General features: G+C 41.3%; 1 protein-coding gene across 27 annotated transcripts in view; it reads left to right on the forward strand.

Annotated features, from left to right (window-relative positions):
• The window catches only part of KCNMA1 (potassium calcium-activated channel subfamily M alpha 1), a 722,512-nt gene that overhangs the window by 683,972 nt on the left and 10,893 nt on the right, over positions 1–27,647 (forward strand). For 11 of the 27 annotated variants that reach the window (XM_020280457.2, XM_020280458.2, XM_020280466.2 and 8 more), the window contains 4 exons: positions 3,389–3,519; positions 19,944–20,138; positions 21,968–22,086; positions 23,672–23,896. In XM_020280457.2, the coding sequence (XP_020136046.1) occupies positions 3,389–3,519; positions 19,944–20,138; positions 21,968–22,086; positions 23,672–23,896 (670 nt within the window). Of the gene's footprint in view, positions 1–3,388; positions 3,520–19,943; positions 20,139–21,967; positions 22,087–23,671; positions 26,227–27,647 lie in introns of those variants that run through there. The other 16 variants (XM_076010104.1, XM_076010105.1, XM_076010108.1 and 13 more) reach the window with 2 other exon arrangements.

Here is a 27,647-nt window from a genome sequence, read left to right on the forward strand (position 1 = left end):
TATCAAAATTTTAAGATAAGAACCCAAAGACGGTGCCTTCCCTCCAGCTGTTTATTTTCCTTTACTCTGACTTTATTTGCCTTTTTTTCCCTACTAGGCTCTTGCTCAGAAGCTCTGGCTCTGAAGCCATAAGCAGCTGGCTCCTAGGGGACCCTTTCTCACTAAAGCCAGCTTTCAAGAAGGGTGCAGAGGGCCAGGGTGGCAGACACCAAGCCACAGCTTCTCCCCGACCCCCACGCCCCAGCCCAGAGCCCTCTCTGGGAGATCCACAGTGGACTCATCTGGAAGATAAAGGCCTCTGGCCGTGACTGCATTTGTCACCCCTTCCCCGACTCCCTGTGACTCGGTTAATACCTCCATGAAGGGCACTCGTCAGCAGCAGGGCTCAGAACTGGGGATGGATCTTCCAAATAGAGACAGCAAAAGCGCTGCTCAGCGGAGGAGCGGATAGAAAGGTGGGAGCACCTGCCTTTGAATGACTCACCAGTGAAATGCACACTCCGTTTTCTTGGCCCCAAAATATATTTCAAAATAAGAGAGCAGGCTTTTAGCACAGTAATCTTGCTTGCGAGGTGTCTAGACACTATGGAATAAATTGTCCGCCATTCAGTGCTGCATTATTGTAAATGTAGCTATTTATCAGGACAAATTCACTCAGGTCAAGGAGTATCACACTATTTTCTGTTTTTGACTGGAGGAGAGGTGTCTTCTTTTTCATGTTTAGCGTAGTTGGCTGAAAGCATAGGTTTCGGGATGGCTCTTCTCAGAACTGCACGGCCACGAGAAACCCAAGGACCTCATGTGGCCCACACCTCTGGTTGAAAATTCATCCGCATATGTATCTCAGAATTATCACTGCCAGGAATTTTTTCTTTTTTTTCCTATTTGGAATTTATGTGCTGCTGACGAACCAGGATATCTTGACTTGTGATTAGTGGAAGAAAAAAGAAAAAGCTTCCTGCCCCAAATCTGAGGCAACGATTCAGGTATTCAGTTAGCATAATTGACTCTCCTGAAGTCCTTGTCGCTCACTGGAGTTCCTCTTTGTGCTCACAGAGCCTGGTAGGTGTGTTTGCACCAGCCGTACCTTGCACTGTGAGCGCCATTTCTCCAGTAGCATTACACCATGCCAGTAAAATGCCTTTTAAAAGACACAGAGGGTACCAAGGCCAAACAAGGTTTTTTTAGGCCGTGTGGTATGCTCCAGTCCTCATCTGCTTGGAGATTCCTCTTTGGTGTTCGCATGGCAGAGACTCCTGCAAGTCTCACAAGGAAGAGCTTTGTGTAAAGCTGTTTAACGCAACGGTTTCCCAGTTGTATTTGACCACATACAATCTGGGGTGATTATGTGAGTGCCTCTTAGCACCCACATAATTACTGTTCTGTGAAATCAGCTTTGGGTGATGCCAGTTGCTCTCTTCCTGAGACTGGGTATCAGAACGATATACGGGATTTTCCATGGACCCTGGCTAGTCTCTTGGAGTTCTTTTCCAGCGACCCCAAATCCCTAGCCCACTGGAAATCCGGAGTCCTCTCTCCCTACTGGGAGTCACTTTGCCTCCGTGTCTAGTACCGGCTCTTCCCCATCCTCTTGAAAAGAGGTAACAGACGCTGCTTCTTTGGGCGTGTCGACACACACCCTCAGTGGCTGCTACACGCACCTAGAACCACACTCTTCTGCCTGTGGTCTCCAGTTTACGTTTTCTGATTCACAAAAGAGAAAGCCTAAGCAGTGCCCTACAGCATGCCTTTGGTCAAGTGGAGGGAGGTAAGGAAAATCTACCACTTGCAAGACCTTAAGTATTTCCTAGAGAGCCAGAGGGAAGCTGGACATTTTCATAATGTCTGTTTAATGTCAGAAGGGCGGTCAGGACAGCAGCTAACATTAGTCATGGCATGACCCAGATGCTGGGCCAGCCTGTCCAGGCACAAGCTCATTCATGAAAGAAAGCCTTTTGATGACCTCATGGGATAGCTGCTATGATTTCCCCATTTTGCAGAGAGAGAAACTAAGGTACAGAATGATGAAATGCTTTACCCAAGGAAGTTGGTGATAGAGGCTGAACTCAAAGCCCAGTTGTCAAGAGCCTAGATTTTGGACTCTCTCCCACTAGCCTGCAATTCAAGTGCTGCTGAGACAATGGAGACCTAGGTGTGATTAACTATGAAAGAACAGAGCAGAGATTTTCTCCTATTAGGATCTTTCTCTAGGGAAACAAGATGGTGCCATTTAAAAATACTAATACCATGCCTAGCCTTTTATGCTAGTATCATTTATTCTGACTCATACAATAAACAAACAAAAGTTTTTTTTAAAATAATAAAAGTTATCAAGAAAGTTACTTTAAAAAATTAAAACAATAACTCTAGGAAAGAGAATTAGCTGCTGATGCATTTAGAAAGGAATCAGAAGAAGGAAATCTCATTTGTTCTCTTCCTACATGTGCAATAATTATTCCAGAAATCATGAGTGCCCCCTCCCCACTTTTCCTCTATGACTTGCTCTGCAAAACTGATAATTTCTGAAGCCAGGATGGGAATGGGAATTAATTTGTCATATAATTTTTAATAAGTTAAAGGCATCTGAGTGACACAACTCATCAGTCTGCACATGTGTGCGGCTGGAGTCCTTGAGAAATCCTCCGACAGAAATGAAGTACAGCATCCAGTGCTGCGTCTGCTCGAGCAGAGGCACGTCAAAGATTGAGCTGTTTAGAAAAGGAAGAAGGTGGGCGTCCCCGTGCAATTCAGCATTTGGAGCAAGTCCTTGTCAGCAAGCAGCAGGGGACAGCCAGGGAGCCATCCCACCTGAGGCTTCCTGTGTACCAAACAGGGCCTGTTGGGTGTGGACCTGGGTCCCTGGGCCGATCCGATCCGCGGGCAGGGCTGTGGGGTCATGCCTGAGGCTGAATGCTTAGCTATCTGCCTTTGCTCTGCTCCTGGTGGGTTTGCTCTTCACCCCTAATAAGCTGCTTTCTTTTCTTTGTGGCTCAACTTACCATCTCAGCATGGCTACTCATCATTGAAATATGTCCATCTCTCAAAGGACTTGGCTACCAAAAAACGTTCCAAGGTGTTTTTTCGGTCATGATTCTAAAACTATACCAAAGGACTGGCCAGCAGTGTCTCCTGGTCCTGCAGCGGCCTGCCACGGAGCACGCCTGCTCGCGCTTGTGGCTCTCCAGGTCTCAGAAGCTTAAACAGCCACTCGGGAACAGTCCGTTGAGTCCCGCTGCCCCTCACCCCAAAGATCCATCTATGGCTTCTTCCATGCTTTTGTTTCCTTTTCAGTGACTTCAGTGTCTCTAAACCTGTAGCCTGGTTTCTCTCTGGCTTCACTGCCCACGTGTGGTCTTCGGAGCTAATTCTCATTTTACCGTTTTTCTAGTGAACGATACTAATGTTCAGTTTTTGGACCAAGACGATGACGACGACCCCGACACGGAACTGTACCTCACGCAGCCCTTCGCCTGTGGCACAGCGTTTGCTGTCAGTGTCCTGGACTCACTCATGAGCGCGGTGAGTCATCCCGCTCCCTCCTCCCTACTCGCTGGGCCGAGCGTGTGCAGGTGGAGCACCTCCCACCTGCGGGGCCCTGGGCTGGAGCTGGAGCTCTGGTGGGGAGCGCGACTCCAGAAAGCTCGCGCTCTGGAAGGGGGTACCGACGTTCCTCAAACCATCACGCAAGTAAGCGTTTGACTGTAAATTCCTCAAAGTGCAAGGAAGGCTCTGAGGTCATGTAGGCGGGGACCTGACCTGGTCCTGGGCTGCCAAGAAAGATTCCCCAAGGAAATAGTGTATTTTATGCTAAGAAGATCTGAGCCATAACAAGGGAGGATTTTGTGGGGGGGGAGATTAGAGCTGCAGGACCTCGAAACCTATTTTCACCCTTTTGGTCTTTTTCTCAAGAGGAATGAGGAAGTAGTGAAGGGTTCTGATTGGCAAGAGATGTAGTCAGGTTCATGTTTGTAGAGGATTGCCTTGGCTGGTGCGTGCGGGGTGGTTCAGAGATGCACGATGGCAACAGGGAGTCTATCGTGGCTTGGGGTAGAGTCAGTAGAATGGAGGGAGGTGGATGGATTTCAGTATTTGTCAGTAAAATTAATAGGACTTGGGAAAACATTGAATATGAGCAGAAGGTGGAGAAGACAGAGGGTCGAGGGTGACTCCTAGGTCACTGCCTGTCACTGACACTGACGTTCTTGGGAGAGGACTAGGTGTGGGGGCAAGACCAGGTTGGTTCTTTTGCTGCAGGGAGGTAGGGAGTTGGTGGCAGAGAGAGGAGGGTGGGCTGGCCCAGGGATTAAACCCAGCTTTGGTTTCCTTGATAGCTCGATGTGCATCAAACAATCTAGCCATTTGTTTATTCACTTTTAAGACAAAAAAACAACAACCCAATAACAATTAAAAAATAGATCCCAGCTTAATGGAAGCATCTTTCACTGCAAAAGGCAAAAACAGACGTTTAGAATGAGTTATACCCTGGGTATTGTGAATTGCTCCCACTGAGTGTCTTTATTTATTATATAGAAAAGCCTCTTTATTTTGGAGTTTTCAAATTCACGATTTGTGAAAATGCAGACATAGGCTGGATAAAAAATGACCTTTGGAGAATCCATGAAGAAGAGTTTTGTTGAACACATTAAAATCATAAACAGAACTCAGAGAGTTTTTATACACATACATTTCTTGAAGTGCTTAAGAAGGTTATTCTCCTGAATGTGTTAAACAACTGATATGCTAATTATGCATTATTCTCATCTATTCATTAAAGCTAATCCCAGAAGGACCTCTATTTGAGGAAAGAAACAACATAAAGCATTCTAAGACTAATTTAGGTTATTCTATATTCCTGAACGTGGTCCAACTGCAAACGTATCTTAGTTAGAAATCAGAATTATGGATTTAAAAATAATTATGAAACAACATTCATCTGAAATTAAGGTTGACTGGGCTTCATGCCATACCATGGCTTTCTAAGCCAACAAGGAGAGAAAACGGTCCCTAGAGAAGGGCACTGTTGGTTTCCCTGGACTCAGGACCTTTCTGGGGGCCTGACAATGCTGAAGCTAACTTTTCTACCTGCTAGTGATGTGGGGCTCAGTGTGGGTAAACTCCTTGAGCAGGCCAGAAGGAATGATAGAAGCTATAGGGTATGCCTATGAGAGCACCCTGTATTCTCCGTCATAGACTTAATGGTTTCCAAATCCAGTTTCAAATGGATTTTTATACTTCATCTCTTTAGAGATTCCATTTTCATTCTCATCCTAATTAGAGAGATTTCAGAAGACTGTTCTCACTAAGAGGTGATTAAACTGTTTACAGTAGAAAAAATTTTTTTCCAGAACCACAAAATACTTACCCGGTTAAAGTTTTTAAAATTCCAAATTTATAAAATTATGTATGTTTCTACATTTCAGACATTTAGTGTGTTCCTAACAGGACTGGCTACATGATTTGCAAGGTCACTTTTTCATGAATTATTAAGGATTCCAGAATGGTGACAGCAGAGTATTCAAGCAAGTGAGAGATTCTGCTGAGTGTAGACCCTGTGTGACTACACCGGCTGAACACCCACGAAGCCAGCCCTGGCTCCAGGGAATGCAGTTGGTTGAAGCCCCAGAGAACTTTCTCTCCACGCCAACGGGGCACATGGTGGCCATGGGGTGGAGGTGGGGGCACATCTGGATTTGAGTTGCACAGCTGTCGGTAGCATCACCAGGGAGTCAGTTCTTGGAAATGCAGATGAGAAATCAAAGTGAATTAGTTTGAGATTTTTTGTTTTAAAGCCCATCTCTAATTTCCTTTGAAATACAAACAGAAATGTTTGGGAGAGGCTAGTTAGGGCATAACTGTTGTCTGAGAACAGCATTTCTTCTGCATTCTAGCCTAGGAAAAAAGGTTTGACAAGAATCTAGTAACCACCATTGTGTTTATGGGCAGTGGCTTCATTCATCGAGGGCCCAGAACTGAGCAAGGCCCTTCAGTCTCATTATCTAATATTTTGGACAATAATATGAATAAACCTGGTTTAAGTATTGGAGTAAGACATATTTAGCACACTGGTAATAACTTTTCACATCATTAATCCAAATGCCTATCAAAGTATTCAAGATCTTGTTTTCGTTGCCAAGAATGAACGAGCTCTCTGAGGTATTGAATTGGATCTGGTTCAACAGAACCAGTTGGATCTAGACCTTTGGATGAAAGGTTACCTGTGATTTCTTTGTATTTCACCCCAACCCTAATTTGTGAAAAAGCAGATAAGTCAAGTACCAAGGCAGTAACTAGAGGGAACAAAATGGGTTGGCAGGAATATGAATGGAGAGAATGAGATTCCTCCAGACAGCGGGGGGCAGAGGTAAGCTTCCATCTGAGATACTCCCTTACAAAGCAACATCACGGCATCCACACACAAATCTCTCCAGATGCCAATGATCTTCCTTTTCTAGCACTCCTCCCCAAATTGCCATTTAATCATGTGTCTAAACATTCTGTGAATATTGTCCTTCATAACTCAACTCCTGCTGCTTACTGCTTCATTTGTTAAAAGAATAATGTTTTGATTCATCACAGGCATTCCTGCAACAGATAGGGATGTGGTTTTTATCCTGCAGATCGATAGCAGAAATACACGATGAGAAGGAATAATTATGCTTATGGGTATATGCCTCGAAGATCACAATTTAGAAATGTATTTTTGTGAATGACACCAGTTTGCTTCACGTACACACAGACACGCACTTGCACAGATGCATACACATGCGATGAAAGGAATTTTTAGAGCTGAAACTCACATATAAATATTCAGATTTCTTTTCCATCCAGCCATCACTTCCTCCTAACCCCAACCCCAATTTAAGTTCCATCCAGACCCTGGAAAGGGAAGATTAGACATGGACTCAAGAGCCAGACAGCTTGGATGCGGATCCCAGCACTGCCATTTATTTGCTGTGCAACCTCAACCTCTCCTTGCCTTAGTTTTCTCATCTTTAAAATGGGAACAATAACAGGTTCTTCCTCAAGGGGCTGTTGAGATGAGTAAATGTGTACACGTTGTAAAGTGATGAGTGCAGTACTTAGCACATGACAAGCTGTGTGTGTATTTATTGTTGTTATTGCTTATAATCAATACATTTGTTGGGCACTTACTAAATGCCAGGCACTATTCCCCATGTTGGGGGCTCAACAGTAAAGAAGAAAGAGGAAGATGCTGCTCTTGCGTTGTTTAAACTTCTGTTGTAAGTAGGCTCAGAGACAGTAGCTATGTAAGTGAATAAATGAATAATATCACATAGGGACAATGGATTTAAAGAACGTGAAGTAGTTTGAATGGGTGTTAGGGACCTCTTTTAGCCTCAGTGGTCAGAATAAAACTATCTTAAGAGGTAATATTGAAGGTAACACTGAAAAACCAGAAGGAGAGAACACCTGGTTGGAAGGTGACTGGCTTTGTAGACAAAAGCTAGAGAGTGGCAAGATCTGGGTTTGGTTTGTCTGAGGGGGCAGTTGAAGGCCGTTGTGGTTGGACTGCAGTGGACAGCAGAGGGGGAGGTACAAGGAGCAATCGGAGAGGCAAGGCTGTCGGCCACACTGTGAGTATCCCGAGTGCAAGAGCCACATCCAGTCCAGTTCTAAGTCTGGGTGCTGCACATGTGGTTAGAGGATGCCCCTTCTTTGAGGACCACCAGTGCCCTCATAATGCCACTGTTTCCCCTGCAAGCTGGCTCAGAGGGCAAACCCATCGCTGAGTTGATTCCTGAAGTGCAACCCCTGATCATTTCTCTGTCCAACACCCCGTCGTACTGCACTTATTTTAGGAGAAGAAAGGAAAAGAAAGAGCACAGTATGTTGGCATGAGTACCTGGCTTGATATCTTGTTTCTTACAAACAACTTATAACAGAAGTCTTAAAATGGCCATTTGCAGACTGCATCCAGCTTACAGCTATTCCCTTTAGCCACAGTCCACACTACTCCCTATTACATCCCACCAGGCCTGCCTCATTCAGGTTCCTCCCCTGTCTGGTCCATTCCATCAACCTGGTCTTACCAGCCTCCTGCCTCCTACCTCTGATTTGATGTGCCTACATTACAGTGTCTGTGGTCAGACAGCATCCTCAGCCTCCTGATCATTTATTTGTCCTCTGCATTAGGAGGTTGTGCATGTGATGCCCATTTTCCTGGAGCCTTTGGCTTTTCCTAAACAAATAATCATTATTGAAGGAGCAGTGAGAAGCCACCCACTTCTAGGGAGAAAAAAAGGGCATCCTGCCCTAAATGCTAATGAGTTCCAAGTTGGTAGTGTTTTTTTGTTGTTGTTGTTTTTTTTTTTTTTTTTTTTTAGAAAATAAGATTTCATGAATTTTCCGGTTTGAAGAGTCTACCTAATTTGGAAAAATAAAGAAAAAACATACCATAAGAGGGTTAAGAGAAAGAGCAGAGAAAAGGACAGGCTCCCTGTGCTGGTACACAGTATGTCTAAGATATATTGGAGGCACAACAGAGAACATTATCTGATGGAGAGACCCCCACTGCCGGAGGATCCCCCTGGAGCCAGAGAGAAATTCCAGTGGCGCAAATTATACCAGCTGTGTCTTCGTCCACTGCAGCACAACGCTCAAGGCAGGGTTTGCATGCCCAGTGAAGTAGCATGTTCATAACAAAGGCAATGACTGGGAGGAGGGATGCTGGACCGTAAACTAGGACTTGTAGCTTCTGGTCCTGGCTCACCAGCAGCCCTCAGGTGTCTTTTCTACTGTCGCAGCCTCAGTTGGGTCCAACAGTTACATGGGAACGATATTAGCAGCACCTTAGGGTAATCAGGTAAAGGCAAAGGTATGTGAAATCTTTCATAGAGAAGACACTTTTTTTTTTTTTTTTGAGACAGAATCTCACTCTGTCACCCTGGGGTAGACTGCAGTGGTGTCACCATAGCTCACTATAACCTCCATCTCCTGAGCTCAAGCAATCCTCCTGCCTCAATTTCCCAAGTGGCTGGGACTACAGGTGCACACCACCATGCCCAGCTAATTTTTCTATTTTTAGTAGGGTTGGAGTCTTGCTCTTGCTCAGGCTGGTCTCAAACTCCTGAGCTCAAAGGATCCTCTCACCTCGGCTGCCGAGAGTGCTAGGCGTGAACCACCGCACCCAGCCTGACACATATTCCTTAAGGTCACATGTAACTACAAAGAAGTCAGTCCATCTTATATATGTATGTACATATATGTGTGTGTATGTGTGTACTCATACACATTCTGTCTTATGCACAGTTCTTAGAGCAATAAGATGTAGGAGCTAAGTGTATAAATGCGTCAGGGATATCCCCAAGAAATGTTTCTGTGTTCTCATCTCTCAGACAAGAGACCTGCACTTTCTTTGCCAGAAAATGAACTTATGTTAGTAAGACTGGAGGATGTGACCATCTGGAAAATGGGTCCGCATGATTTGCTGTCTTCACTGTGCTTTTGTTAAGGGCCAAATCCCTGAACTGATGTATGGAGAGGACCGAGCTGCCCAAGCTAACGTAGTGCCCAGTGATTTCAGTTACATAAACAAGATAACACTGCACGACCCTCTTCCATGCGTTCCACTCAAGAGCCTCCGTTCCGGCAGCTCACAAGGAGACGGACAGTCCCTGGGCCGTCCCGAGGCGGACAAGCTAGCCGTGGTGTCAGGGTGGCAAATGGTGCTTTGTCCTGCTGGCCTCGGAACACACCACGGCTGTCACAGCAAGCCAGGCAGGCCTGAGATAGGGGGAAAAAAAAAATCCAATCATTCTCATCCCTCATGAAAGAGAAATACTAAAAATAAAAATCTACACCATGAAAACTAGCAAATATAAAAAATGGCAGCTATGACATGGAAAATGACAATTTTAGAGCAATTATAAACGAAAGGCAGAGAGCCATTAAAGTTAAGGCAATGTTATTAAAAGATGTGTTAATTTTCAGTTAAATTTTCTATAAAAGACCAATTAGTTTAAAAGGCTTGACAGCATTAACTGTGAAACATAAGCTCCGGTAATTATACTTTAAAAAAATAGAAAGGGGAAGATGCTCGGGCGTGCTGGAGACGCATGCGCAGAGGGGCCCGGGCCGAGCGGGCTAGATGGCGCTGCGGGCTCAGATTTCCGCGTTGCAATTTCCCGGTCCCTTCCTTCCCCAGCATCTCACGGCCTCCTCGGGGTCTCTTTACAGGACCTGAGGAATCACCAGGCTTTGGAGGCCAGGGTGGGGGGCCACACGTGTGGTCTGGGCTGGCTCTCTGTTGTTGGCGTGAGAACACAGAGTCCCTGGGGGAGGGAATTCTCTAAATGGGTTGCATTGCTGCTATGTTGGTTGTTCTTTTCGTAAGCTCCCATTTAGTGAGCACTCGTTGTCTATCAGAAGTTACAGAGACGCTCTCACCAAACGCTAATCTGTAAGTTGTTTTTTACTTTTTCATTCCTGTTACATGGGTGAGGAACCCCAAAGCATAGATACGTTAGGCGACTTTCCCCCTGTCCTGACTATTTGAATGGCAAAGCAGGGATTGAAAGCCGTGCTAGCTGGGTTCGGAAGTCCGTACTTGTAACCAGGGACCGTGGTGCCCTACTCAGAAGAAAGGCTTCCCTGGCCAGGTGTGGAGCCCTGGCGTTGGCAGTGGGAAGAGGGACTTCCCTGTTCCTTAGACGACATAGGTCTTCCTGATTCCGGGCACTGAACAGGACCCTAACTCAGTTTTCTTGTGCTCCTCCATGCCCGTGTGCCACAGAGACAGCCATCAGGAGAGGCCTCTGCCCAAAGCATCCCTGGAGACGAATCCTGCCAGGGTTGGAGGGCCTATGCAAGAGCCCCTCGGAAGGCTTCTATAATAGCACAGGTGCCATGAACGTGGGCCATGGTAAGGCCTGGAACAACTGGCAGTACCAAAGCTTAAGGAGGCAAAGGATCACATCTGCACAGAACAGTCCTCCCTTTGGAATTTTGTATTTTTTCAATTCTAGCATTTCTGTTAACCCAGAAAAAACAACTGTTCCTCCTGGGTCAGATGCTCTGTAGGTTTCTTCTAGCTGGCACATCCTCCACAGGAATAGTCTTTGATGCTTGGCATCTGGGTTGCCCCATGATGCTGAAACAGCCAGCTCCTATGCAGAAAGCCCTGGAGTGTGCTTACCTGCAGACCGCTGCATGCTCTCTGCAGCACCCTCCCCCGGCACATAACGAAATCTGTGCCCTCCAATATGGCAGACACGGCACTCTTTTCCAAAGAAGGCATTTTCTTTCCACCAAAGTATTCAAATCGCAGAGAGACTATTTTTTTTTTTTTTTTGAGACAGAGTCTCACTCTGTTGCCTGAGCTAGAGTGCCGTGGCATCAGCCTAGCTCACAGCAACCTCAAACTCCTGGGCTCAAGTGATCCTTCTGCCTCAACCTCCCGAGTAGCTGGGACTACGGGCATGCACCACCATGCCCGGCTAATTTTTTTCTATATATTTTTAGTTGGCCAATTAATTTCTTTCTATTTTTTAGTAGAGACGGGGTCTCGCTCTTGCTCAGGCTGGTTTCAAATTCCTGACCTTGAGCGATCCTCCCACCTCGGCCTCCCAGAGTGCTAGGATTACAGGCATGAGCCACCGCACCTGGCCACAAAGAGACCTTGATATGTTCTCAGAGCACACCAGTATGTGATGCTCAAAGTACTTCTCTGCATCTGAATATTGGGCATCGAAAGAGAAGCAAGAGCATTGCTGGCGGAAAGACACTGTCATTCCCAGTCATCACAGCTGCCCACGGCTCTGCTCCTTCTACCTGCATGGAGACAGCAAGGAGAGCCACCCGGGAGGCAGTGCCAGCCCAGAGGGCAGAGGGCTGTGTTCAGAGATGTGAGCAGCCCCAGAGCTGTTTAGGCACCTTTGACACCCTGTGACTGACTTTGAAATTGTACCTGTTGATGGGCAATTTTGAAAGTGATGCACCCTTTGAGTTGCACACAAATTCACTCCAAACCAAGGCCTGGGATTAGTAGGTGCTCAAAAATGTCAGTGACTGATCAAAAAGGTTATGCTGTTTCAGTATAACTGGTGTCAACGCAGAAGTGGAAACATGTTAAGGTCAGATCCTAAAGATCTGACAATACCGTAGTCTCCCAGGTTGACCTTCTAGACTTATCATTGCAATGGAAAACTTGTGGTGTTCTTGGTTTAAAAAGCATTGACGGTGTTTTCATTAGAAAAGTTATTTCATACTTCTTGAGGAATATTTGGGATGCACAGAAACATGTAAAAGAAGATACATAAAGAAGAAACTTATAAAGAGTATATAACCATAAAAAGAAACATATAAAGAGGAAATTTAAATGACCCATATTCCCAACACCAAGGATAAGCATGGTTAATATTTTGGTGTATTTCCTTCCAAATGGATAGGTAACAATGGAATCACCCGGTTTTATATCTTGGTCATTTCTTTCAAGTTAACATTTTATCCAAAGAGTATTTTATCATGTCATATTCTTAGATGTCATGATTTGTGAAGCCTTTATAGGACTTTATAAGACTCCGTCCTATGATATACTGGAATCTATTTAACTATCACTCTATTCTTCGGTATTTCACTTTTTAAAATTTTCATTATAAAAATAACTAATTATGTGATAAACTATTGTACATAAATCCTTGGAACAGTAGCAACTTACTGGGTTTTTAACAAATACGAAAAACATTGCCAATTTATCGCCAAGAAACAATTGCACCAATCCACACCCTCATCACTACTGTATAAATGCCATCTCACGCACTCTGGCAAGCACTTATTGTCATTTTCCCTAGTGAGTGCTTTAATTATGCTTATGATAATTTTGAAGTATATCAATTTTTAATTTGTATATCACACATGTAAAATATGGTGACCATGTAAAATATATACAAAAATGTATATATTTTTGTGAGGCCGTTTATAGCTACATTTTTTGCTTTTCACTATTAATATTTTATCAAGTTCACTTTCTTTTTTTTTAGAAATTTAAAATAAATATGTTTTCACAGTAGAAAATATATAAATAAATAAAAATTACAGGAAAAATATCCATCAAAATTCTATCACCCAGTTAATAACTAAGTAAAATTTTTGTTTACTACTTAAAGTTATTTTTATATAAACATAAATATATCAGTTCAGGTATGCATTTTTAACAGGAATTTTGAATCATGGTGTTTTTTGGATCCTACTTTTTAAAAAAACATTTTAATATCATATAATTATTACCATGTCATTAAATATTCTCTGAAAATGTAATACTAATGTCTTACAATGCAAATGCATTATTATTCAATCATTAGCAAATTGTTGAAAAGTTTTTCCAGATAGCCTGTTTCCCTAAAATCATTTATTGAAGAACATCCCTTTCCCATTGTGTGTGATGCTTTCCTTATCATATTAAGGAATGGATCAGCAAACTTTTTTGTGTAAAGGGCCAGATGGGAAATATTTTAGGCTTTTGAGAGCCATACAGCCTCACTGGCAATTACTCAATTGTGCTGTTGGAACACCAAATCAGACACAGACAATATGTAAAGAAAGAGGCATGTGTGGGTCCCAACAAAACTTTATTTATAGGAAATGGGTGGCATGGCCAGATCTGCCAACTCCTTATCTTAATACTAATAGTAGTCTTAAAACCACTAGACTATAGTTCTCATAAACCCATTCTGGTTAATGGACCTTCTGATTTTTAATATTGTCTGCAATGTTGCGTTAGGAAGTCTTTAAAATTTACCATAATACCTCGGAGAACAATCTTGTAAACTCTTAACAAAAGAAATTATGTTTTAAAAAAATCCAATTCAAACCTATAATTAAGTGTATATCAAACTTAAAAATTTCACTAGGAAAAAAATGACATTAAATGTCCAGTTTACTTATTAAAGAGTATGGAATTTTACTTTTTTTCCTAATAATCTTTTCTTTTACTTTGTAGATGATTATTACTTTGCTTTCTGCTTAAAAATAATAGCTATTCTTCTTATTCATGTCCAGAGACTGTGGTACTAAACAGAACTTCCAGAAGAGTAGTGTTAATCTCTTACATTTCTGACACTATATTCTCCTTACTTCTAATTTTATTTGTTTTTTTTTTTCAGTTATATTTTTCATAGGTCTATTTTATTTTTTCAAGGGATTATTTCTTAAATTTATCAATTCACCAATATCCTTTTGCTATTTCATTAATTGATGCTATATTACTTCATCTTTCTGGTTTTCTTAGAAAAAATAATAATAAAAAGCAATTTCTTTTAATGCTTGTTTTTGTTTATTATAATTCTTTTGTATTTAATAGTAATAGCATTTAAGGCCCTGAATTTGTCCCTATAGATTTGATCTAAAACCATGGCATTTTTATATGTCATTCTCAATTTTTAAATATTCTGTATTCTAAATTTGATTTCCATCTTGACCTAGTAGTTATTTAAAAACTTTGAAGTTTGAGGATATTTACTTTTGCCTCTACCATATCATATTTAATTTTTTAAATGTAGGTTGTAAAGCTTATGCTTTGTTATGTGTATTCAGATTTGATGCTTTTGGCCATTGATCATTTTTCTATAATTATTGGTACAAAGTTTAGCAAAAATCTACTGAACAAACCTTATTAAATCCTCAGTTTTCTTTTGTGGTCTATTTGACCTGCGAAAGCTAAAAATACAATGATGGTGGGGGTGTTTCACATTTGCTTTTAGTCCAGATTTATTTTACTATAATTGCTAATTAGTTTTGCTTTCTATATTTTGGTTATAATATTATTCCATAGTTATAGATTTATTGTAAATTTTAATTGTTGTCAATATAAAGTTAACTTACCTAACGTTATATTTTAAAATTTTCCCTTGAAATGTACTTTGCTATGCAGTTTTTTCTGTTTGTCTCTTGTGAAGATACTAGTATTTGATACTGATTTTAATACATTTCACCAATATTTTTAAACCAAATTTGTTCGTACTTTAGTTATTAAAAGTTTCAAATTATCTTAAAGGCAGCTGATGTTTGTTTCTGAGTATTTTTTAAACCAATCAAATCAATAAATAGATAAGCACTCAAAGATTCAAAAATATTTCAATTGCCTTTACAAATGATCGTAAGTTAAGCTGGCTGTAGACTTCTTGGAACAAATGTGTACTTTCAGAACTCAATTGATGTTCCTCTTACATTCTCTAGAAAAGCTTCAGGCTAACCTGATTTTGTAGGTGTTTTTTTTTTTTTTTTCTTACAGCATTGTTTTAGGTTGTTTTTCTTCTCCATTTAATATTTTAAATTCAAATATTCACCTAGTACAGGTCTATGTGCTGGCCACATGCACTTGGCGAGCCCTTTCAGCCTGCGTCCTAGAATCATTTTCTGGCTAGGGACAGGTTGTTTTTGTTAGTTTGCTTGTAGCTTGAATTTTGTTTACAACTTTAACTTGTGAACACTTACTGTTTATCACTTTGTCCTCTGTTGCCTTTTTCTCAGTATCAACCAGCATTTTCATTCAGTAAAAAAAGAAAATTTCTATACCTTTCTCTATATAGTTTAGAACTTCCTAGTTTTGTTTCTAGATCACTGAGGGTATGGGTGTGTGTGTACGATTTTCAGTTCTACCACTTGTAGATTCTTAGATTAAAAAGTTGGCTACTACCAATTTAGTTACTTTTAACTATTTCTTTATTTTAAAAGTCTTTAATGATATGTAACTAACATAACATGCAACTCACCCATTTAAAGTTTATAATTCAATCATTTTTAGTATATTCATAGACAGTTACAACCATTATCACAGTCAATTTTAGAATATTTTTATTTTATCAAAAAGAAACATTGTACTTTTTGGCTATCCTTCCTTCCCCTAAAACTCTACCCATCATTCCTCCAGCTCTAAGCAACCCCTACTTTACTACTTATCTCTGTAGATTTACCTCTTCTGGACATTTCATATAAATGGAATCTCAGTATAATGTTTTCGAAGTTCATTCATGTTGTAGCATGTACTAGAACTCCATTCGTTTTTGTGGCCAAATAATACTCATTTCATGGGTATAATACATTTTGTTCATGCAATCATTAGTTGATGGACATTTGGGTTATTTCTACCTTTCGGTATTATGAAGAATGCTTCTGTGAGTATATGTCTGCAAGTTTTCATGTGGACATATATTTTCATTTTTGTTGGGCATATACATAGAGTGGAATTGGTGGGTCATATGGTAACTCAATATTTAAACTTATGAGGAACTGCCAGGCTGGTTTCCAAAATGGCTGCACCATTTTACATTCCTGCCACCAGTGTATGAGGGTTCCACTTTCTCCATATTCTCACCAATTCTTATCTTTTTGATTACAGCCATCCTAGTAGGTATAAAATGATATCTTGTTGTGGTTTTGATTTGCATTTCCCTGATGGCTATTGCTGTTGAACCTCTTTTCATATGTTTCTTGACCATTTTTACATCTTTTTTGAAGAAATGCTTGTCATTTGCCCATTTAAAATATTGGGTTGCTTTTGTGTTGTTGAGTTGTAAAAGGTTTTTTAATACTGAATACTAGATCTTTATTAAATATATAAATTGCAATTTTTTTCTCATTCTGTAGGTTGCCTTTTCACTTTCTTGATAGTATCCTTCAATACACCCATTTTTTTTTATCTTTTATGAAGTCCAATTCATCTATTTTTTTCTTTTGTAGCTTATGCTTTTGGTATCATATTTAAGAAACTGTTGTCAAATCAAAAGTCATATTAAATATTGAGGATTAACCCCTATGTTTTCTCCTAAGCATTTTATAATTTTAGCTTTTTCATTTAAGTCTTTGATCCATTTTGAGTTAATTTTTGCATATGGTGTGAGGTATAGGTCCAACTTTACTCTTCTGCATGTGGATACTAGTTATAATACTATTGGTTTAAGAGAATGTATTCTTTCTCCACTTAATGGTTTTGGTACCTTCATTGAAAATCAATTTACCATAGCTGTATGAGTTTATTTCTGGATTCTCAAGTCTATTCCATTGGTCTGTAAGTTCATCTTTATGCCGATAGTATGCTATGTTGATTACTGTAGTCATGTAGTATGTTTTAAAATCAGGAAGTATGAATACTCCAACTTTATTTTTGTTTTATGAAATAACTTTGGCTATTTCATGTCTCTTGCAATTTCATATGAATTTTAGAATCAGTTTTTCCATTTCTGCAAAAAACATGGTCTTTGAGATTTTGGTAGAGTTGACATTCAATCCAGACATTGTCTGGGGTAGCATTCCATCTAAGTATTAAGTCTTCCAATCCATGAACATTGGGTGTCTGTTTATTTATTTAGGTATTTTTTAAATAAAATTAGTAATATTTTATAGTTTTCAGTATACCAGTCTTGTACCTCTTTGGATAAATTTATTCCTAAGTATTTTAATTTTTATGCTATTGTAAGTAGAATTGTTTTCTTAATTTCATTCTCACGTTTTTCATTGAAAATGTATAGAAATACAATTGACTTTTGTATATTGGTTTTGTATCTTGCAATCTTGCTCAACTCGTTTACTACCTACAATAATTTTTTAGTGGATTCCTTAGGGTTTTCTATATACAAGATCATGCCAACTGTGAATGGAAAGAGTTTTACCTCTTCCTTTCCAGCACGAATGCCTTTTATGTTGTTCTAGCCCTGGCTAGAATCTTCAGTACAATATTAAATAGAAGTTGTGAGAACAGATTTCCTTGCTGGTCTTGTTTCTTGATATTGAAGGGAAAGCATCCAGTCTTTCACCATTAAGTATGGTGTTTTCTGTGGGTTTTTTTATATATGACCTTTATCAGGTTAGGAAGTTCCTTTCTATTCCCAGCTTGTTGAATGTGTTTATCAAGAAAGGGTATTGGATTCCTTTAACTATTTCTTGTATCCATTTTAATTTCAATATCTTACATTTAAAAAAGACTTGGATAAGTATACAAAGCCAATTTTGCCTCATTTTATCTTTTACTTCTTTTTATAGATAATCTATATTTTTAAACATTTATTTTATTCCAAAGAAAGCACTTCATATATTTTTCTTTTATTTCTTCCAGTAACTATATACCCAGGCAGAAGGATGCTTTTCCTTTATATCTTGAACATTGTAGTTCCCTTGTCAAAAATATTTATTTTAGCTGTTTATTCACCCTTTATATTTGAGCAAGGACAGGTCAGTTTTTCAGTATACAGGGTTGTGAGTGTGCAGCCACGCACCTTCCTTGCTGTTAGAAGTCTCCCCTTGGTCGGTCTGGATCTAGAATGCTAATTGTGACCCTTGTCAAAGCTTTGTGCACAGCTCTCGCTTACTTGTTGTGGTGTGCAGGGTTGAGGAGTGGTCTCCTGCTTCTCATGATGGGTTATCTGACTGTAGGGAACAGATCTACCTCTGAAAACTTTGGGAACTGTCTGCATATGTGCCCCGAACCACCCTCCATGAGAGCACAGCCCTGGCAGCCACCTGCTGCTGGCTCACATCCCAGGATGCCCACCCTAGTGACCTTTAACTGTGCCTTTGCTGAGTCTAAATGGAGTTCTAGAACAGAGGCAGGCTGAGCAGTACAGACGCAGCGGTGAAATGAAATGCTTTTGCTTGAGGCTTCCTTCCCCCCCCCACACAAGAAAAAAGCAAAACAGGAAAGATAAAATAATCAAGGGAAGGTTGGCAATGGGGTTGGCTACTCCTTTCATCACCAAAGGCCCATGTCTCTGATATTGGTCCAAAAGTATTTACGGGTGAGTCCTGTGTACCAAGTGTTTTTCTAAGTCCTTCTTGTATGTTAAGTTATAAAGTCTCCATAGCCACTCACATACTACGTTTTATCGATCACGAGACTGAGGCACAAAACTGTTAAATAACTTCCCATGGTCACACAGCTTCTGAGAGGCAAAGTCAGCATTAGACCCTCAGCCCCACTCCAAACCTCCTTACCTGGTTTGTTCCCCACTGTGCTTTGCCAGGTGAACTCTCTAAGAAGCTGCTGAAGTAAAAATACATCTTTTCTAACCTCTTTCCAAAGGTACATACATCCTCAAAAGCCACGGGCACAACTGGATTTGATTTGATTCCGCCTGCTTGATTTCTTCTTGCATAGGAAAATGGAATGCATACCCTTAACTGAGATGTTTCTCAAATTAGACTTGGTGACAAATGTCTTCTTAAGCTCTTTTATTTGACATCTTATTAATTTTTTTTTTTTAAAACTCTCATTGTTTTGTTCCTGACACACCTGTTATATTTCAGATGCGTGACAAATGTACACTTAGGGGGAAACTTCTTTAGTAAGCTATATTTGCCTCCGACTACTGAGGTTATTTTAGAAAACAAAAACCGAAGAACACACATTAGGATGTTCACCTTGTCATAAATTTCTCTGGCATGTCTAATTGATAGAGACTTCTGGGTTAGACAGTTATCAAAGCATATGATAAATTGTTGAGTGCGTGGCATTAATGATTCCCTCGATCCTACACAGAAAGGGGTTTTGTTGGGAGGCTTCTTCCTGGCACATGGGTGACAGGATCTCGGAGGTCATCCTTTTGGGTTAGCAACTGGGGCAGCCTGCGTTTTATTATGGGTGTCCAAAGTCCCATAGTAGACAGGTAGCCTGGTGGAGGGAAGCCGTATTTGCATCCATACTAACACCAATTATGGCAAATACCAATTATTCAGACTTGAGCCCTTGAATATAAAAAATCCCCTGAATTGGTTTTTAAAAGTCAGGCTTTCGTGGCAGAGCCAAGCAGGAGAGGAAAGAATGGAATAATTGGAGGCTGCTGTCTTTTCACTTCCCACATAAAATTATTTGAAGAGACAGGCCAGAACTTTAAACAGGAGATACCAAGAGACGTTGTGATTTGGATGTCGGCTGTCGTGACTCTAGGGTGTTGGCTTAAAGGACTTCTCCCCCCGCCCCTCCTCTCTCTCCCCAGACATACTTCAATGACAATATCCTCACCCTCATCCGGACCCTGGTGACCGGAGGAGCCACGCCGGAGCTTGAGGCTCTGATCGCCGAGGAGAATGCACTTCGTGGGGGCTACAGCACCCCCCAGACACTGGCCAACAGGGACCGCTGCCGCGTGGCCCAGTTAGCCCTGCTGGACGGCCCATTTGCGGACTTAGGGGTGAGTCACGGCACAGAGGTAACCTGAGCTTACGGTTTGGGAAAAGCTTAATCCCGGAGAACTTGGTGTCACACAGTGACAAGCTAGGCAGGCATCTTTTCTTTCCAGACATCGGTCACTGCAAGTGGTGATACTGATGGTTCACTGTGTGTCAGGCACTGTGCTATATGCTCAGTGACTCGTTTTAGTGCTCTCGGCAACCCTTTGATGTAGGTGCTAATCCCACACCTTCTAAGGCACCTGAGGCCCAGGGAGACTAAGGAAGAACCCATTAGGAATTGGCACCAAGGCATGTGGGCTCACTCACACCTTGTTGCTCTCTCAGGTGCTCATTGCAAGGTGAGGGAGAGCTGGGGATGGCAGGGTACAGCCCAGGCTGGAAAGCATGCCACAGGGTCTTGGCAGGGCTCAGGATGACTCAACCCAACAATGCATTCAGGCATGTGGGGATCCCCAGCCCCCAGGATTCTGAGTTTTTGTATCCTTGCATGCCCCGGCACTTGTGATTTGCAAAGCACCAGAGTGGTCACATGTATCCAAAACCATTGACCAAACAGAGAGAATCTCATGCGGACACCTCTAACTCAAAACCCAAGTCTTGCAATTTCTGGGGCTGGACCCAGTCACCTTCCCTCTGGTCCTCCCTGCAGCAGAGTGATCAGCGCCTCCCTTTGGACTCCACATCCCAGCCTGGTTTGGGCACTTTGGCAGAAGCATGCAGTCTCCACCCTGTTCCCAGCCCGAACCCATGGATGCCTTCAAGAGGTGGAGCCACAAGTCATAGGAACTGATAAACCTGTTGCACAAACAGTTGTGTTGCCCAGAAAGACCAAGTAGTAGGAAAGGAGCCAAGAAAAGGGTCTATGTCCATTTTTTCTGAAACACTGATGCACACTTGCACCATGTTTTAGTTTGGTTGTGGGCTGGGACTATGTTAGACCAGGCTTTATTGAAAGGGAACTTCCATAGCTAGTATCATTTACCCACAGATACGCTTGGATAGGATAAAGACTTTAATGACGGTGAGATTTGGCCCCACCTGTGTTCTCTAATATGACGCCCCTGTGGAAATCTCAATGAAGGCAAGGACAAAGCTAGTCATTTTATTCCCAGTGATGTCATCCTGCAGTGCCCAGGGTCCCTCTTGTTGGCTGCCGAAGCCAGCATCTCCAAGTGAATGCATTTGCCTTCTACTTTCTGCAGCAGGCCCCAGAGCCTGGGAAGGAGGGTGTGAACTGATTAAAACTGTGAATCCCAGTTATTCAGCCTGCAGACCCCCAGCTCCTAGGGAAACACATTCTCTTCCACCCTGGCCATCCCTGAGGTCTGCAAATTGTGCTTTTCACACAGTCCTTACCTGAAACAGTGAATCACCATAGGACCTGGTGGGGTCTTTCCCCTTGCACCGGTTTTCATTATCACTCAGGCAGTTTTGACAACATGATCCGATCACAGTGGTTACGGTTGGGCTAAACATACTCAACATTTTGCAGAGCCGGTTCCTCCTTCTCAGCTGAACGTGGATCTGAGACCTTTAAGCTTCACACCCTCACTTAAAGTGAGGGACAGGCATCATCTCCTTAGAGCTCTCATTGCTACAGGGGGAAAACTGGAGAGACACCAGAGGAAAACGCCATTATTACCTGATCCCCCAAATCACCCATATTGTGTGCAGGTTGCTGACTTCCTCAGCCACAGTCCCTGCGGACAGACCCTCCAACTCCGGAGACACCAGAACAAGCTTTGATGAAAAGGTCTTTTTCTTCCTGGTCCTCGACTTTCAGTCAAATAAAAAGGATATTTCTCTCTGTTCTTTTGTTGTCTCCCAGGATGGTGGTTGTTATGGTGATCTGTTCTGCAAAGCTCTGAAAACATATAATATGCTTTGTTTTGGAATTTACCGGCTGAGAGATGCCCACCTCAGCACCCCCAGTCAGTGCACAAAGAGGTGAGTATCTGCTTCTCCTCTGCTCTTCCAGCCAAAGGCAGAGACATCACAGTGGGGCAGACATCTCCTGCCCCTGCTACAAAAACCTGCAGGCTGGGTACACACTCTCGGCAAATTACTCTGCCAGCATCAAATCTAACACCAAGTTTGGAGGCAATGGGAAACATTTTTCTTGAATTACCAATAGCAGATGTAAAGACATTGTGGGAAGAATTCAAATTTTGTAGAATAATTCCATCACCCAATTACTAAAGTCTAAATAGAAGCAACTTCCCCAAACTCTAGCTACTGGGATAACCTTTGTTGGTACCTAACATAGAGATACTTCACATTGCTCTTGTTTAAGATAAATGGTTATTTTGCCATATCCAATTAGGATCCTATATTTTTATTTTATATATTTTAAATTAACCCACCTTTTGACTTTTATATATTCATTTTTAAGAAAATTGTATATCATTTTAAGTAGAAAAATAAGTTGAGATGTGCTAGTTATATTTTTCTAAAATGCATTAAAATAAATTCATAGCTAGCAAAAATTAAAAGTACATGCTAGAATTCTCAAAATCAGTCAGTTTACATAAAATACCCTAGAAAACAATACTACAGACATGAGTGTTTCTCGGCCTTGTTTACATATTAGAATCGCACGGGGAGCTTTGTAAAACATATTCTGATTACTCTGATTTAACTGTTCTGGAAGGAAATATATATATATAACAATCACGCACATAATATATGTAGCCTAGGAGTTACATTGTATAACCAGAGTTGAGGACAATTGTTATCGAACAGTGAGTTCTTAAAGTTTAGTAAGCATGAGAATCACCTGCAGAGCTTGTTAAAACAGAAATTGCTGGACCCCACTCTCAGAGCTGCTGATTTAGGAGGTCTGGGGTGGGGTTGCTTAAGAGTTTGCATTTTTAAGAAGTTCCTAGGTGATGCTGTCCGGCCTGAGGACCACAGTTCAAGACACACTGCTGTAGATGAAACATGGTGATTATTTTAGTTGTGTCTGGTGTTAACCAGAGGAAGCCTGAAATGATTGAGAGGAATAATAAATAGTGTCAGCAAGTAGGCAAAGAAGTGTTTTAGATCCTTCCATATAGTAAAACTCCCATGACAGTGGATTTTTCAGAGGTAAAGAGGACAGTCTAAGGAGACACTAGGTCATGGTAAACAAAGATCTTGTGATGTGTGTCTGGGGTTGTGAGAAAATTCTAGAATAAAAGTTACATTGCAGTATGTGAAACCTCCTGCAGTTGGGCTACATGGGATCAAAAATGAACTTGACCTTGTATGGATACTTATCATGTAGACCATAGGAAGCACAGTTTGGTTCTCCCATTGCTGGTTCTAATTCAGCATCTCTGCCTGGGCTCATGGCTGGACTCTCTGTTGAGTTAAACAGAGGAAGATTTTGTTTATCTTGGAAGAATATTTTAAGACATTGGACCAACTAGGAGTGCATCTTCCAGATCCACTGGTAGACCTAAGCAACCGGGCAGTTGCTTTTGGTTCAGGGAGAGTTGAATACTCCACCAGATTACCCAGAAGCTGTGATGTCTTTGCTTTCCCTGTCCAGGTATGTCATCACCAACCCCCCGTACGAGTTTGAGCTCGTGCCGACGGACCTGATCTTCTGCTTAATGCAGTTTGACCACAACGCCGGCCAGTCCCGGGCCAGCCTGTCCCATTCCTCCCACTCGTCGCAGTCCTCCAGCAAGAAGAGCTCCTCCGTCCACTCCATCCCATCCACAGCAAACCGACAGAACCGGCCCAAGTCCAGGGAGTCCCGGGACAAACAGAAGTACGTGCAGGAAGAGCGGCTTTGATATGTGTATCCACCGCTACTGTGTGAAACTGTATCTGCCACCCATTTCCCCAGTTGGTGTTTCCAACAAAGTAACTTTCCCTGTTTTCCCTTGTAGTCCCCCCCTTTTTTTTACACATATTTGCATATGTATGATAGTGTGCATGTGGTTGTCATTTTTATTTCACCACCATAAAACCCTTGAGCACAACAGCAAATAAGCAGACGGACCAAAAGTTATTTATGATTCTAGGGGAAAAATAACCCAAAGGCATGCTCCAGACATAAATAGCTCACTGCAGGAATGAGTTCACAGATTAGAAGGGAGCACTTGTGATCAATGTCAGTTAGGCAAAGCAAGTTTATTTAATGTAAAAGAAAAGTTTATTCTGATTTATCAGGATTATCAATCAGGGTGCTTTGGGTTTTGAATTTTTTGTTGTTGTTTTCCTTTCTTTCTTTCTTTCTTTCTTTTTTATACACACACAGTAAGTTAGCACATGTTTATTTGGAACAAGCAACTAAAAAGTGATGAAAACATATCGATTGTTTCCACTCTCTGGGCTGAAGTATCGCAAAGCATTTGAAAAGCTTTCACAGTTTGTGTAGATGATTATTAAGCACCTGCTTGTTGCAAGAGAACATCGGAGATTTTTCTAGTTACTCACCAAGGCCTTTTGTCCCAGAGCTAGCTTCCTTTGGGAGTTCAGATGAACATTTCTAACCTTAATATGGAGGAAAGAATAGTATTCCATTCATAGATGTATCAAATTCTAGTCATTTAATTTAAGTGAAAAGAGGTTTGATTGCGTATTAAATTGTTATTCTGTCTCCTTATGTTGCCATATAAATAGCTATTTTTTTTTCTTTCACTTTTGACATTTGGGATGAAAAGCCATATGTATCATAAATATCAGATGTAAGTCATTAAAAAACTGCCTTCCTGGGACTTTTACATCTTTTAAAAGGTGAATTACTTACCTTATGTACAGAATAAATAATGCTCAAGAAAGAGCAAGTATTTTTCCATGCATTCTCAGGGGACCTTTTTATTCCCCTTGGATTAGCTAGAACCCCAATGCCACGTAGGAGGAAGGGCCGGGACAAGAGTGAGAGGAAGACAAACCCAGCTGCAGATCATGTTTTTCTAGAAGCCAACATGCTAACTACATTAGAATATAGGAGGATCAAGCCACCGTTGACTCAACAAAGAAAAGCCAGCTACCACCTTAAACCGTTGGCTCAGCTGCATGATGCTGGCTGTCCCAGTGCAGAAAGCTGGTGGGAAAAAATTGCTCATCATCCATTTCTTTAACACAGCCAATTCACTCAGGCAGGGGAATGACAGTAATAGAGAGCTGTTCCTTGTCATTTTAGGATGAGGATGAAAAGAGTGAGTGCAACAGTGAGCCAAACACATTTTGGTATAGTTATTTTTTTTTTCTTTTGTTTTTCTTTCTTTCTTTCTTTCTTTTTTTAGCAGTTAGTAAGCATGAGAGGAAAGGTAGAAAAATACCCTTTTTTCAACATCCAGTTGTCAGATGCTTTATGCATGCAAATCATGCTTTAGGAATTGCAGTAGTTCTTAACAATTGGCCAACTCCACCATAACCAAATTCTTATATGGATGGACGAGCCCTGGGCTGATATATATTTACATATATACATACATGTTTGAAACATTTACTTTAAAATATTCCATCAAATAGAAAAGGGGTTTAAGGAGGAAAAACAAAGTCACAGCTGTACCATCTCTATAAAGGTGTTTTTATGGTGAATGTTTTGGGTTTAGATTTTGGATCCCCTGTCCCCTCAAGCATGGTAGTTTTGGAGATTTGCTTGCTGTGTGAATTGACAAGCACTTTTACTGACAAAATGGTGAGGCTCAGTCAGAACCTCCACCCCCCCACACCAGAGACAGGGACAGTGTAGCATTCAAACCAGAAATGGGGTGGGGAATAATTGTATACATGTAAATTAAAAAGCCCCATGAGTGGAAGAATTTTTTCAAATTATTTTTGTCCCGATATATTGATTTATATTACTTATAACCATCTCTTTATATATAACTATATATATAACTATATATATATATAACTATATATATATAACTATATATACGTCTCCCTTAGTTTTGGATCATGAAGAGCTCTTCATGCATTCTTTGCAAAGGAGGTTATAAAGTTAAGCCCTCAGAACATTTATAACTATGAGAATGTGCCAGTTAAAGTGCTCAACAGGAAATATGACAGTTTAAAAGCATTGTAAAACTCACATAGCTTACTTCTCTCTCTAAAGTGCAACAAGGATGAATAGAATGGGCCAAGGTATGACAATTAATGGTTCTGCATGACCTAGCCACTGCTGGGGGTTTTCTTCTATAACGTTGTCCTTGTGAAAACTTTTGTGGAATTAAAAAAAAAAAGGAGTTACAAATTTTATTCTGTTATTGGTTTGTTTATTTTTATTTATATTGTTATGTTTGTGGTTTTGTTTATTTTGTTTTGCTTTTCCCCCTCCCCCCTTCCTTTTCCCTCTCCTTTTCCCTTCCTTCTTCTCTTCCTTCCTCCACTTTCTAAATTGCTCAGCGCAATGAGGCTGTGCCGCTGCTATTGCTAGATTCCTTAGAGTTTGTTTTGGTGTTCTTGGGTTTGGGGTTGGGTAATTTGGGGGGAACTTCTCTCCATCTGGCTTGCCTTTAAATCTGCACGTGGCCTCCCTGCCCACCTTGGTACCTGCTCCAAGTCCAAAAGCATCTTCCCATCAAGAATCCCAGCTTCCTTCACTCCCATTTCCACTCCCCACCCCCCTCCCCCATTGGTCTGTTCACATCTCTGTGTTTATCTTGGCAAGACCTATTCAATCAAGTGATGATGCCAGTTGATAAACTTTTCTGGAAAACATTTGCGGCTAATCCATTTGGCAAACCTGCTTCTCTGTTAATATTTTATCCTCCTTTTATTTAAACCAGGAGGGTTATTAATGACAAAAGCTTTGGTCTCCCTCATGTTTAATGAGTATGACCCAAAGTGAAAAGTGTTCAGCTTGTATGTATTAACTCAGTAGCTCATACCCAGTTATCTGGGGGCTGATGGTACAGTCTCTGTGTTACCCAAGTCTCTCCTGCCACCTGCCTTTCAGACATTTGGTAAATCCTAACCAGAGATTGGAAAGACAGAGAGAAGTAAATCCAAATTGCATTTTATATACAATCTGCTAGCAACTCTGATGAGATGATATTGTGATGGGAATGGAATGGGAACAGACTATGACATGAGATGAAATTTGGGGGATTTCCCTGGACTTCGGGCACACAATCAAACCCCACTGGTAGATAATTGAGAATTGACCATATTTGGGTAATGATGTATTTGATGATGGAAAAGTATCATTATTACGTCTATGTTATGAGCCAAAGCTACGCTATTATACTTTCCTTATTAGAGTGAAGAGTCTCCCCCATTGATTTTCATTTGACCCCACACTTCCCCTTGCACTTTCAGGAGAACACCTACTCACTTAGGAAGGAGGCGTACAAGTTTCACATATCATGTCTCTTCCACATCCCCTCCCCACCCACCAAAGAAACAAATAGGTAAGAGTAGAAAGTGAAAGAGTTCTTTGAAGAGAAAGTATATACATTTAAAAAGAACAAGAGCTAGGAGCTCAGGTGTCTGCTCTGTTCTAGAAGAGAAGCAATTTATAAGCCATTTGGGTCCAATTTGCTTTGGGCTTGGAAGGGGGTGAA

The sequence above is a fragment of the Microcebus murinus genome, chromosome 14 (assembly GCF_040939455.1).
Source record: "Microcebus murinus isolate Inina chromosome 14, M.murinus_Inina_mat1.0, whole genome shotgun sequence".
Taxonomy (NCBI): domain Eukaryota; kingdom Metazoa; phylum Chordata; class Mammalia; order Primates; family Cheirogaleidae; genus Microcebus; species Microcebus murinus.